This window comes from Liolophura sinensis, chromosome 3, assembly GCF_032854445.1.
Source record: "Liolophura sinensis isolate JHLJ2023 chromosome 3, CUHK_Ljap_v2, whole genome shotgun sequence".
Lineage (NCBI taxonomy): Eukaryota > Metazoa > Mollusca > Polyplacophora > Chitonida > Chitonidae > Liolophura > Liolophura sinensis.
This window is the reverse complement of record NC_088297.1, coordinates 18324585-18339604: the sequence shown is the minus strand read 5'-3', so window position 1 is coordinate 18339604 and position 15020 is coordinate 18324585. Positions and strand designations below refer to the sequence as shown.

At 38.5% G+C, this 15020-nt stretch overlaps 1 protein-coding gene and 1 long non-coding RNA gene across 2 annotated transcripts in view; both read left to right on the top strand.

The window, feature by feature from the left end:
* The window catches only part of LOC135464231 (uncharacterized), a 34352-nt gene extending 31199 nt beyond the window's left edge, over positions 1 to 3153 (top strand). The window contains exon 4 of the long non-coding RNA XR_010443645.1: positions 2972 to 3153. This is a non-coding gene — a long non-coding RNA (uncharacterized LOC135464231). The remainder of the gene's footprint in view (positions 1 to 2971) is intronic.
* A 63-nt stretch (positions 3154 to 3216) lies between these two features.
* LOC135463855 (beta-1,3-galactosyl-O-glycosyl-glycoprotein beta-1,6-N-acetylglucosaminyltransferase-like) lies at positions 3217 to 13773 on the top strand. Its single transcript, XM_064741310.1, has 3 exons — positions 3217 to 4197; positions 10378 to 10604; positions 13305 to 13773. Exons 1-3 carry the CDS (start codon positions 3242 to 3244, stop codon positions 13616 to 13618), a joined length of 1497 nt encoding a protein of 498 aa, XP_064597380.1. The 5' UTR covers positions 3217 to 3241; the 3' UTR covers positions 13619 to 13773.
* The last annotated feature ends 1247 nt before the right edge of the window (positions 13774 to 15020 follow it).

Below are 15020 nucleotides of genomic sequence, written 5' to 3'. Positions count from 1 at the left end.
TTTATCTCACAAATCTATCACGTCTCCTGCATTTTTCTAGTAGGGCGCATGATGATATTTGTGGTAGTGACAATTTTCCTATTATTCGAGAGCATCTCACTTCTAATTCGTTACAACGTGTAGCTAGGGAGAAGTTTGATCAAGCAGACGGATCGCGATGAGATGTTCTGCGAGGCTGCTATAACACCACGGACTCTCAAGGCTGCAGATGATTCAATACTTAAATTGAATAAACTTGTCCTCATAGCTGCTGACAGAACCATACCTAAGACTTCGACAAATCCGAAATCGAAAAGTAAACCCCGGTGTGATAAGATCTGTCGTAAAGTCACAACGGACCGTAAGAATGTCGAGTGAAGTTTTACAGTCCTACTGATACTAATTTAAACCAGGTTCGCATTTTTACAGCTAAGGCTCGTCGATTACTGAAGTCCAAGAGACGATCGGGTTATCGGAATTTTGTTTCGGGCATTATGTCAAAAACAACATTATTCTGAAACTTAAGGGGAAAAATAATAAAGCAAAAGTCCAGCACTTGTAAGATGGAGATAATATATTTCCTTCTCCACTTGATATAGCAAATTAACATAGCTCATAATCATACATTCATTCATTTTAGCATGGTTCACGATTTAAATACTGATTTCACTTAGTCGCCTAGAGCGTACCTTGCTTCTTTCCAACATTATGAAAAAAACTGTTGACTGCTTCTCTTTGCATGATTCCGTCCCACTTTTGCACTTTACATCCTTTCCTAGTTCTTTGGTGGTTCATCTAGTTTTGAAATCCTTCACTTAGTCATGCTTTAAAGCAACTGTTGTTCTGCCTCTAACTCGGGAGTTATAGCAGACAGATAACCGACGCACACCAACACGTGGATAAAGTTCACTTCCTTTATTCTCATGTACCAAAGGTACATCACGCTAAAAGCCGTAATGGTTAAACAGGATGTGGTTTGATATGATGTATGTGGTAAAAGGCTGTAACAAAATGAAATAACGTAACTAAAGGGAGATAAACCCGGAACAACATAACATGAACTTGTGGGAGTTGTCTCCCCTGAATGATTTACCTTGACGTTACTCGTATACATGTATTGAGTACAATTATAAATAAAATAAATCTCTAGCATATACCTTGCAATATTGGTCTTTTCAAAAGGAACTTAATTTTACTGTTATGATAACTTAACATTTATGCTGAAGTTTATAACAAGCTGACAAGACCTTATCAATGAATTACAGTATAAATACGATTTGATGGTGTTGTTGTTGTAAAATGTCAAAGTTCAAATCATCGACCGTCCATGTCACATCACTTCCTTGGCTATTTTGCACTGTCGGTCAAGTACACAAAAATATTAATGAACTTACACGGTGGTAGCTCGCAATTCAGCACAACATTTAACATCTGACGGGACGGAAATGTTTGCTGGCAAATTCTCCATGTGCTCAAGGTCTGATCAGATGTGGAGCAAACACAAAAAACACCTCAAACACAAGGGCTCCAAAGAAACGTATTTACAATACACTACAACTGTCTCCCCTACACTTTCAACCTACAAATAAGGGTTACAACAAATAAAAAATCCGACGAAAAAAAGACATTGGTCGTAGTTCACATCTGTTTATATACCCATGAAAAGCCAGAATACGGGCTACGATTTAGCACGTATCCCGTAATTCTATTTTTTTCCAGTGTTTTTCTTCATGGCAAACATCCGTTAGAAGTTCAAATATCAAACGCCTTCACTGTGCGTTTCTTAAGTTTTGCAATTAGAATAATTCATTTGTAAGTAACTATGGGCAGAGCATCCAGTATTTGTGGCGCTATGGTTCATGACTATGTGTAATTCCGCTTAAGGCCAGGGGGAGGGCTTTATCTACATCATTAGATCGCCACGTTGGATATATAGACAGTTGCAACCAAAGTGCAAATGAGATTCAGTAGATCAACAACTTTTATACCAGGATGCTACGGCTGGTATAAAAGTTCGATGCATAAATTTTGGCGAAATGTTGAAACATTTAGTCATATTTGGGCTTCACAAATGTAAATGTGCTTCATTTAGGATACATTTCTCGAATGCAATAAAACTGGGAACAAAAGTAAACGTAAGTTATGGAGAAAGTCATGCAGAACAGTTCAGTTTAAGTACTTAACATTTTACAACAAAATTGCATATAATCCAATATGGCCGCTAATTCATGTGATCCATGGCCCTCTTTTCTGACGCATCAGGACTTTGAAGCATCAGAATTCTGTACTAGAATGTGGCTTCAGCAAAACAATTGGCTTTCCGGCTTGAGATAGATGAGATTAGGTTATACACCTGGATATTGACATGTACTTCTGGCTAGCTGGCATTTTCATCTCTGCGTGGCACAGACCTAATCAAGCCTTGCTCTTGTAGATGAGCCTCTCTTCCGTTTTGTCACTGGGTTGTGCTTGATGAGTTTTAATGAGAAATTTTAAACGTTTTACCAGGAGCGCTTTATGTCAATTGCAATCAAACGTAATAAGTCTAGAGGTACTCAAAGTACTGCGTTATTGTGACATTATCAAACAATACCATGAAAACAATACAGAAGAACCAGACATCGGGGATACTTAGTCGAGCAATAGAATCCAGTTATTTGCAGGTACACAATATAAAGATATTACCATGGAGATTAAAACCAGACCGGCAACAACAGTGTTTGTGATAGTTTGCAAATGGTCACACGTAACCAGTAAAATCCGACCTTTCGTCAATTTACCTCAGTTAGTGTTTTATGTGCTCATGTGAAAAGGTAAACAGGGTAGCAACCTTTACAACTCTTACACCATTTCAACCCAGCTGGCCTTTGGCTCACGCAATAAGACATGCGTATATGTATACAGTTTGTAATATTTGGTCCATTGATCTGTAGCATACCTCAAATCTGATGACACACATTGTAAATAATTTTCTTTCTCTGTGTTTGAACAGGTTGTCCTGGGCTTTATTCACCTGACTTGACATCGGGTTAACAACATGGGTTTTCAAGCTGTATAATCAGTGAAGTGTGAATCTGTGTTATGATAGGTTGGATCAACGTGGAATTTTATCGCTTTCGAAAACATCCTTTGCTTTTACTGCTTTCGAAAACACCGTTTGTCTTTCTCGTTTTCCAAAACCCCCTAAGCACACACACACTTAAGTTAAAGTAGATAAGTTTATAGTGGATAAAACGGAGAAAAAATTTGTCAAAAATTTAAGATGAGTGTTGCCAATTGTTTAGTGAACTCAAGGGGCTCAAAGAAAACTATATTTCTTCTGCTTTCTGCTGGATCAGTACTTCTGTTAATATTGACAGTACATTCATTCGGAGGATGGCCAAAGCCGAAAGTGTTTAGCACCTGGAGCGTTTATCCTCTTGGCAATAAGCGAAACCTAAGGGAAAAAGTGGAACCTGTTCGCCATAGTAATAAAACGACTTTCACGCCTAGAATTATGCTCGCAAATTCGCCTGTAAGTTTAACACAAAAAATTGCTACGCAATCGACGAAAACAAATTCCGAAAAAAATGAAATGAAAGGTGTCAGGAAAGATTACAATAAAGAGCGCGCACGGTTGTACCATGTGTTGAACGCAAGATCGCCAGTAAAGCAAGTAAAGTGCAGTGCTCTGATACAAGACGACGCCGATGAACAAAGGCGGGTACGTGATCTCATGTTGAATAGACCCCGAATTTCTCTGTCTGGTCAGGATTACATCAAGCTTACGAGTGACTGCACACATTTCAAGCTCTTTAGGGGCTACATAACAGATCACCTAAGCACAGAGGAAATGAACTTCCCCATCGCCTTTAGCATTATCATGTACAAAGACATTGAACAAACGGAGAGGTTGCTCAGAGCCATTTACCAGCCTCAGAATTACTACTGTATCCACGTGGACGGAAAGTCAGAGGACTCCATTAAAAACGGGATGAAAGCCGTGGCGAAGTGTTTTGACAACGTATTTCTTGTGGAGAAACCAGTTGCTGTAGTGTGGGGAAAATTTACGGTCCTAGAAGCGGAACTTCTCTGCATGAAGGAATTATGGGCGTACCAAAAATGGAAATACTTCATAAATCTGACGGGACAGGAATTTCCTTTGAAGACCAACTTTGAGCTTGTGAAAATTCTAAAGGCTTATAATGGTTCCAACAATCTAGAAGGCACGCGGGAAAGGTAAATTTTCATCAATTTATTATTTGGAAAGGAAAAACGAGCTAAAATAGAAAGTAGGGCTCACCAGAAAGACAACTGAAAACTATTCGTAAAAATATTTTCATTTATGTTTTCAGATTTTTTATAAAAGTGTTGAAGGTATTCAAACATTTGAATACTATGGTGGGCTTTATTAGCCATACTCACGGTATCTAGGAGTATAATCATTTACGAAGTCTAACGTAACATCACCTTCTTTCTGAAAGGAATTTTTGAAAACATTACTTCAGTAATCTATTATTCATGGGTAAAAAGAGTTATTCCAGTATTCAATGTCGTGATTAGAGTTGGAAAAACTTACTGTGACATCGTAGTTCCCAAACTATGATAGTATGGTTCATAAAGCCCACCTTAGAATTCAAATGTTTGAACGCCTGTAACTATTTCTCAAAATTCGCTCCCCACCCCCCCAAAAAAATCAAAGTATATTTATAGTTTTAAGTGGTTTATTTAGTGATGTCTGCTTCGATTTTTAGAGGTCTTTTCCTTTAAATACCTTATCGTAAACAGCGACGAGTGATGGTTTTCTGTGAGTTCAGTATAGCTTCTATCATCAAAGCCGTCGTCGCCAGTTGAGTAAAAAATATGCGTGGTACCATAAAAATAACTAAAATCTTCTAACAGTGCCATGTGCATATATTTTTGCACATCTTGGCGCATCCATTTTGTTATGTTTTTAATGTATAGTTGTTCATGTAACGCTCTTTGCAGGCATAACTGCGCTATATTTCGTTAATGTCAAACAAAAGTAATAATAGCGGAAATCATTCGACATAAATATGGCATTATAATCGCCCACAGGGGTATTGCCTCACGTGAGTATTGTGTATTGTACACAAGCAGCCTGTTGGGGTGCATTGCGAAATATTTATTTCCCTGATTGTTTAACGCCATTTTCAAAAACCTTAACTTGTACACGAGACACAATACTGCCCGATCTTAGCGATATACTTTACGCGTATCGTCAGCCCACGTCGATCTTGATCGGTAGGTACATATAGTCTCGCTTAGACCGTTGACATGACACAGTGTATCTTCAGTTTGATTGCTTGGTAAGGCAGGAGTGGTGACAACAAAAGCATTAATGGATGGTCTGTCACCCGCCTAAATTACACACATTCAGACTGTTTTTTTATTTGACTGGTGTTTTATGCCGTACTCAAGAATATTTCACTGATACGACGGTAGCCAGCATTATGGTTGCGGGAAAACCGGGCAGAGCCCGGGAGAAACCCACGACCATCCGCAGGTTGCTGAAAGACCTTCCCACATAGAGCCGGAGAGGAAGCCAGCATGAGCTGAACTTGAACTGACAGCGACCGCATTGGTGAGACTCCAGGGTCATTACACTGCGCTAGCGCGCTAACCAACTGAGCCATGGAGGCCCCCTAGACCAGTAAACGGTGAGCTAGTTCAATGCTTGATTTCCAGGTTTTGCTTATCCGTTTCTCGACGAAGTTTATTAGTGTCAGTATTAATGTAAAATAGTAACCGCATTTCCGAACAACATGAGATGATGTCAATTCTCGCGAAAAGCTGTACTAATATTAGAAATTAGCCATTCGTGGTGCCTAGGATATCATGAATAAGTTCTGTTATGGCTATACACTATATTTAGAACTTAAATTGACTTCCTCAGAAAATTTTGCACTGAAGATATTCTTTTATTGTACATGTAGGTTATGGTTTTGCATTTAACGAAAAACTAGTCAAACAGTCAAAATTTCACGTGCATATTATCATGATTATTTCCAAATTAGTAACTACACCAGGTACTAGACCGATTGTGAATATTTTCATATATTCCGATAGAACAATCAAGGTTGGTGTCGAAGAACGCGGCATTTGTTAAAGTTACATAAGTTTATGTGTGAATGTTAGTGTATGTCGTAAGTAATACGCGGATGATGTTGAGATCATACGCCCCTCAAACGCGGATTCTACGCCCATCATACGCGAATCCTACGTGCATCTTTGCTGTATGATCGGCGAATGATGTTAACATGTTCCTCCGATATTACCCGCTTCCTACGCAGATGTTCCGACTCACATCCGTGCCACATATATCGTTAGGACCCAGCAGTACCCTATAAGTGCATAGTCTATCATTCACCTAACTTTCGCTCATTGAAGCCAGTAAAAATGGGAGCTAACCCGATGCATGAATTCTGAGTTTTGCTTTCCCGTTTCTGGACGAAGTTTAGTAGGGTCAGTGGAAATGTAAAATCGCATACGCAATCCTGGACAACCAAAAATGATGTAAGTTCTCGCAAAAAGCTGTACTAATATTATAAATTAGCCATTCGTGGTACCTAAACTATTGTGCATAACTTCTGTTATAACTATACACTGTATTTAGAACTTAAAATTGACTTTCCCAGAAAAGTTTGCACTGAAGAAAATCGTGTATTGTGCATGTAGGTTATGGTTTTGCTTTTTCCGGATAATTGTGGAAACTGTCAAAATGCGATCTGTACATTGTCATGATTTTGTGCAAATAAGTAACCACGCCGGGAACTAGATCGTATGTGAAAAGGTTTTCTTATTCCGAGAGAACATGGCTGATGCCGAACAACACAGCATGTGTTATAAGCTAGATGAGTTTACGTGAAAGTTAGTGTATGTCATAATACTCTATACAGATGATGGTGGGATCCCACGCTCATCATACGCGGATCCTACTCCCATCATACGCGGATCCTACGCCCATCTTGGCTGCACGATCGTTGTATGATGTGAACATCTTGCTGTGATATTATGTTCTTCCTATGCGGATGTTCCAACTGACCTGCGTGGCAGATATATCGTTGGCGTCGAGCAATACTGTATATGAATTTAAAATAATCTATCAGTTTCCATACATTTGGTGGATTCATTAATAACGACTTAATCGAGACTGTACGACATTCCTAAGAGAAATTAACGACAAAATCGTAAGTAATGCTACTGTTTTTCTAAAACCTCTGGGTTTTTTTCCTCTGGGTTGACTCTAGAGATGAGCTATTCTGAAAAGCCCAATTCAGCACCGTGAAGGTGAACGGCTGTTGTGATTTTTACGGTTTGTAAATGTTACAATAAATCGATAACATTTCTCCTCGCAAATGAAGTAAACTTGACATGTAAAATTATAGCTATTAGATATAACCTCTGTAAATTACAAGAGGGGAGTTCGAATTATTTTATTGTTGAAGGTAGAAAATGTCCAACGCTATCATGACCTCTCAAAAATGTTAGGCAATTATGTTTGATCCCATTCACTATAACCTGGGCGATTGTAACAAGTGTCATAAAAAGTAATTTAGAATAGACGAAATTCAAGAGAAAATTGAAACTCTGAACATTCTGTGAACTGGAGAATTTCCTAGAGGAAAGAGATGTCATTTGCGCCTCTGTAAAAAGGTGATACATGTGATCAGTAGATCAGTTTCATCAAGGTTGAGTAATATTTTTGACCATTCCCATGGTACAGTAGGACTGTTTTTGCCTTTGGTGACAAGAGTTTCATCTCGGAACACCCCTAATGTTGTTATGTGCACGACTGCCGTCAGTTTCTAAATTTAGCTTTCCAGCTTTACATACGCCGAGTTCAGCGCCTGCTGTCTGCCTCTACCTTAGAATATTCCAGAATGCGCTCAGTTCGGTGCCTGTTTGTTTACATCAAGTGTTCAGGAATTTTCTTATTCTAGGCAATTCCACCAGGCTATATAAGACCTATGAAAGCGGGTGAAAAGGAGAGAACGGAGAATTATTGAGAGTTTTGGATGCTTTCGCTGTGTATTACTTTAGTAGGCCATTTGTGCTGAATTTTGGTGTCTTTATAGCCTCTGGCTTTGTTTTATCTCCACCGAGCACTTGTTCAGTCCGAACTTGTATATTTGATTCGTGCTCTTGTATACACAGTGCTTATTAGTACACGGACCCTGTCTGTGGAATTTTGTGTATATTTCGTCATACACTCAGTTATATTGTGGATTTTCCCTCTTGTGAGTTTGCCTCTGAGCATTTATGCCTGTGTGGTATATATTGTGGAATATATGCGTCCGTTTGGACTTGACACCGTAAGTACTTTAGTATTTATATAGATACTGTTATCCTTTCTTGTTAAACTTAAGTACTTTAGTATTTGTATAAGTCTTATTATCTGTTTTTGTTAAAGCTAATAAATTGTTGTAAAATAAAATCTGCTGGTTTTGGTTACTTTTTTGTGCGACTAAACTTTCGTGTATTTCTAACAAGCCATCTCTTTATAATACAGACAGTTTGGGTCGTAACAATGTGAAATATTTATTTATTTATTAGATTGGTGTTTTACGCCGTACTCAAGAATATTTCACTTATATGACGGCGGCCAACATTATGGTGGGTGGAAACCGCGCAGAACGTGGGGGAAACCCACGACCATCCGCGGGTTGCTGGCAGACCTTCTCACGTACCCTAATGTGAAATAGGCAAAGCCTATGGGTGCACGCAGTGCATTACTTCGCCTAGTGAGTTATATTTCATTATGTGCTAACATCACCATGTATTCATTATTCTACAGATTACTCTGATTAACCGTGTATGTGCAGAATTTTCAAGAACTTTATCTGTCAATTTATACATCCTTCTTGCCTGATAAGATAGTTTTTGGTTTTTCCCAAAGATCCACTGCATATATACCCTTACTCGGATAAGGTATACTGGAGGTATACATGAGGTACACCAGAGGTCTACCGCTGAGGTGTAATATATCTGATCTGAGGTGTATGTGAGGTATACTGAAGGTTTTTCTGCGGTTCTGCTAATTAAGCAAATCAATGCCTCAAGTTCACCAGAAGTACAATTCTAGTACTCTCCTTGTTGTTTTAGTTCAAGCTATTTGGCAAGTTATTGAGAAATTTTTATACCCGAATGTGATGTGAGGAGATGCACATCACGTTGAGGTCTTCAAGAAACGTTTAACTGTGTCGGCCACTTCTCGCCACCAAGGCCCTTGCTATAGGCTGGGCTTGACCCCTCACCTTGTGTACAGAAAGACAAGACCAATCAGCCATGACCCTCCCTCAGTATGAATAATAACGTACACGTATATGAATATCTTTAGAGATGATTATAAATGGGATAGTTTTCATCTGAAGAATATGCAACTGGCAAGGTTGAAACAAATCAGGTTTCGGGAGTTCTTATTTCGGTTATTTTATGTATTTTGTAATAAATTGTGATTACCGAGAATTTTTTAGCCGTGTGTAAGATACTGGGTGTACTTGGAAACGAAGATCATATCTAAGTGATGTTTTTATTCTTAATTTCTCAGTTTTTGAAAACTGTTTTTTGATTGTCAGGAATTGTGTTCGAAGGAATTTGTTTAGTTCATGGGTATTTTATGCTGTACTCAAGAATATTCCACTTATACGACAGTAGCCAGCGTTATGATGGAACCTGTAGACCTACAGAATGAAATGCTGATTAACTTTTAATACTCTCTTAAGATGCAAGTTCTCGCGAAAAGCTGTACTAATATTAGAAATTAGCCATTCGTGGTGCCTAGATTATCATGTACAAGTTCTGTTATGGCTATACACTATATTTAGTACTTAAATTGACTTCCCCCAGAAAATTTGAAAAAAAAAGTCGTGTATTGTACTTGTAGGTTATGGTTTTCCATTTACCGAATAATTCCAGAAACAACCAAAGCTCGATGTGCGTATTATCATGATTATGCGCGAAATAGTAACTACACCAGGAACTAGACCGTTTGTGAATATTTTCATATATTCCGAGAGAACAAACCATGCTGGTGTCGTACAGCGCGGTATTTGTTATAAGTTAGATGAGGTTATGTGTGAATGTCGTAAAACACTTTGCGGATGGTGGTCGGATTCTACACCCATCATGCGCGTATCTTTCGCCCATCATACGCGGATGGTACGTCCATTTTTGCTGTATGGTAGGCGTGTGGTGTTAACATCCTGCTACCCTTCCTACGCGGATGTTTAGACCCACGTCCGTTGTACCAACTCTACCCAATATTATTTTACAAATCCACAATAGGTAAAAATACTTAGGAAACCGTGTCAAGCTCCACCTTAAAACGCCATTGATCATCCAAATGTATCATTCTTCTGGATCCCCCCTCCTCATTAACCTTATCTTCTTTCGTAGTGCAAACAAGGATCGCTGGATCCAGGCGGGACCGCCGCCCCACGGCATCATACCTACGAAGGGTTCCGTTCACATCGCAGCCTCTAGGGGATTTGTTGGCTTTCTCCTGAAAAACCAGATTGCCCTGGATTTTCTCGAATGGGTAAAGAAGACGTCAATACCCGATGAAACATTCTTCTCCACATTAAACCACAATCCTCATCTCGGTGTCCCAGGGTCTTACAAAGGTAACATTCTCTACCACAATTCTCATCTCGGTGTCCCAGGGTCTTACAAAGGTAACATTCTCTACCACAATCCTCATCTCGGTTTCCCAGAGCCTTACAAAGGTAACATTCTTTATCTAAATACGTTACGGCAAATCATTTATTTGACTGAAATTGAAAAAAAGTGAAAACTTCCTTAGCATGACCCATGTTTATCAAGCTTCTTAAGAACTTGACTTCTTAAGTCAACAATTAAAGCACATCTATAACTAAATTGTTTTGCTCTTATAAAGTTCAAACCATCTACACTTTTTCTTGACTGCAGAACTATATACTGCAGTACCAACTACAATTTGAGTTCTCGCCTGTCCTGAGTTTTGGCTTAAAGTACTTACATATCATGACGTAAACCTCAAGTGGCTTGATGAATTTGGGTCACGCTAAGGAAATTTTCATTTTTATTGATGGTGTGCTGATTTACGGATGTGGGACGAGGGCGTATTAACTAATCTCCCGCCAAAATAGAACCTAAAAACCTGCGGACTTAAAGCCGCAGCTGAACAAGTAAAAGCTGGCTCATTTTGACCTCTGTGATCAGGGTGTGATACCTGACTACTACACAATGTATGGACTTTTGCTCAGCTTAGTTTACTTATTTGATTGGTGTTTTTTACGCCGTATTCAAGAGCATTTCACGTATACGACCAGTCGTATGGCGTATACACCTCTTCATTTATTTATTTGATTCATACTTTACTCAGTATCCAATACACACACACACACACACACACACACACACACACACACACACACACATATATATATATATATATATATATATATATATATATATATATATATATATATATATATATATATATATATACGGCGACAAGAATTGTGGCTTAGACAGAATTAAGAACAGAATAGATGCGGGAAGATTTCCAAAAGAGGGGTAGTTAGCGTATCAGCGCTATGACCCAGGAACCGCTTACCAATTCCGTCGATGTGAGTTCAAGTCCAGCTAATGTTAGGTTTCTCTCTCCTGATCTCTGCCCGGTTTCCGCATACCATAATGCGGGGCGCCGTCGTCGTTCCGAGCTAAACAGTTAAATTAATTGTCTTGAGTATGGCGTAAAACACCAACTTAAGAAAACAAATATATAGGTTTCCACCGGGAAGAAATCGCCTGCTATTAAGATACAAACATTTTCAGTCAAAATATGCGTTTTACCCAGGGAACTTCGGTGTTCTCCGCCCATAAAACTGACACCAATCGTATATGTAGAAAATTCTTCAGTGTAACGTTAAGCAACAATTACTTAATAGCGCTAAAGTAGAAATGGTAAGTTGTTTTTTTTTTAGCAAATTCCTGGGACATTACCAACGTACTGTAAATCTTTTCACACGTAATACAGCTCAATTGTCAAAACGATGATGGTTCAAGAATGCAGGTGTCCTAAATAATACTTTTCTATGTTTAAAACTGTCAATAAACCCCAGTTGCGTGTTGTGGCTGAGTGGTTAAGATGTTTGTTTTTCAGTCGTTAGATACCAGATGCCTTGTCATAACCAGACGCGAGCCGGGATTTTTTTTAGATTGTCTTACATCCACTGTTCCTGGGTCGTCTGATGTGACCCCGTGGTCACCAGTAACGTCACATCATGTTCTTGGTTGAAACAGTTCATCCAGAAATTCTCCCATTGTATTGTTTTAATGTGGTTGCAGGTTAAATGTGATGATAACACAGCATTTTGAGTATTTTTACACCAGTGACGTCTAAAAAATTGCAATTAATATTTCATTTTTGTAACCTAATTCTTCTTAAACCATGGTGCTAGTGGGCGTGTAATTTGCTACTATTTATGCATTTACATGAACAGTTAGCCTTAAACCCTGCCTGAGGTAAACTGACAAGAGGTATCCATTTTACTGTCGTCACTGCTCTGGTTTTACTCTCTATGCTGCACGTGTTATATTAGATTATCTTCCGCATACACTTACACTTACATGCAGTTTACTCAACATACGGCCGGAATATTGCATATTAGGCGTTGAACCATAATCACTCATTCTTGCATGCATTGGGAATGCAGAAGTCTAGCAAGTCTGTATAAGTGGAAGAACTTGATGTGACTGCATTTGTCACTATATGGTCAGCAAAGACTATTGTACACTAAAATATTTACGTACATTTGCTATGTTTTAAAATTCTAACAACAATCTTGAATCGAACTATTTTTCTATGTGTTAATTGATCTTCCGACTGTTAGTGTTTTCTATGTGTTTAAAGTACAATAAAATCAGAACTACGCCGAAAGACTGACAAAAATATATATGTTTCTTACCATTGAGAGTTTAAGAGAACCGTTATAGACTGATGAAAAAAACTATTTTTTAAAAAGTACACGTAAAAAAATCCGCGGTTTGAAAAGGGTATATGGGGGGGATTTAAACCTGGGGTGTGAAACATTTTAACACTGAGCTGCAGGGCTTTAAATCCCCGCATACCCTTCTCAGCACGAGGATAACGATTTTGTCCAAACAATATTTATCAAATAGAAGCCAGTCTCGGGTATATGTATAGCTGAGCTAAGAAAGTACGTTCGTTCTAACAGATTGGACTGAATGCACTGGTGATGTAGAGGCGTGACGTCACAGTCAGACGGCATGGAATATAATCTAACATAATTTCTTGCGTGAATTTTGTTTCTCATTAGGTCGCCCAGAAACCGACCTGACTTCCTACCACTTTCTGACCCGCTACAAAATTTGGGATGGTGGCATGTTCAGCAGGCCGTGTAAGGGTAAATATCACAACAGCATTTGTATTTTTGGCACAGATGATTTACCCAGTCTCACTTTACAGCCACATCTGTTCGCCAATAAATTCCACTGGGACTTTCAGCCGTACGCATGGGATTGTCTGGAGGAATGGCACTTTAACAAAACACGGGACGGTTTTCTCCACAAAACAGACTTCGACGTATCTTACTACAAAACCTTGAGCTTTGTAAAAAACAAAGTTATATGAGAAGAAATACCTGTATTCTAGATAAGCTATTTTGAAAACAAGGTCCCTCGCCTGAACTTTTTAAAAGTGTATCCCATGACATTGTTTGAGTGTGTCTGTACATTAACTGTGAAAACAATACAGTATTTTAAGTGATTCTAAACCATTACCGTCTAATACATTTCAATCAACATCATTGGAATTTCATTTGGGGGCTTGGAACCCTATTGAAAATGTTGTTGTTGTTGTTGTTGTTGTTATTATTATTATTATTATTATTATTATTATTATTATTATTATTCTCGACGTAACTTTTGTCATACTCCTTACAGCGCACGTGCGGCTCTCTACGCTAGCTTTACATCACTGTCACAATTAGGCAAGCTTGACCACTGGAGCCTTTGCGACGCAAGCGTGCTCGTTTAGGCTTAGCAAAGACTAAACACACTGGTGAGAATTGCCCAGTTTTTCCTGGTTACAAAGTGTTTGTTAAAAATTGATCTGGACTGACCGGGATTGCATCTGGTGGTACAGCTGTTGCAATTAGAAAAAACATTCAATTGTAGATGTAAATGAATCAAATGACGTGTTTTGGTTAAATATCAAGACATATCATGAGCATATATGTATTGGCTTAGTATACTTACCCCCCGTGAAATCGAAATACCCCTCCTTTAATCCTATCGTAAGACTTTTATTATAGAAAGTAACGTAAAAACAACGACACTGTGACAGTGGGTTATTCTTAATCGCTGAAATGTGGTCTTTGGTCAATTTACCTGAGTTGTAGTTTTATTCTAACTGTTCATGTAAATGTTTAAATGTTAGAACATTACACGCCCTCGAGCACCATGGCTTAAGCAGAATTACGTGAATAAAATACAGTTATGTTAAATGTAATTTATCAGTCACTGGTCTAGAATTACTCTAAATGCTGTGCTGACATCACATTTATCATAGAATATCATTACGGTCTATGAACTCGTGAATTCTAGGCAAAAAAACTCTCAGTCTTAATATTGATTGTGGAGTTTATCGGAGAGGCTTTAGGGAAGCTGTTTACTGCAGATCGAATCCTGGGGAGAGTACATTTGGAAAAGTTGTTTCGTGCCTTCACCTTGGTCTCAACATAAAACGAAAAAGACGGTCGTTCGGTTGTATGGCGTTCAAGCCATCCAAATCGGCGGCAAATCATCTCGAAGTAAGCCACTATATAAATATAGTTACATGTTTTTATTTGAGTAATGCTAGGTCTACTTATTCTTATGTGATATTTTTGCTTCTTTTTCAAGCAACAATGATTGTTTTATTACCAGCGTAGTCCTAAAATTTCCTTTTTTACTTTTTTATCAGCTGTGTGTACTTTATATTCAGACTAAATGTAAATATTGAAGTCCATGCAGATTCATCCTTTTCCTTTTGG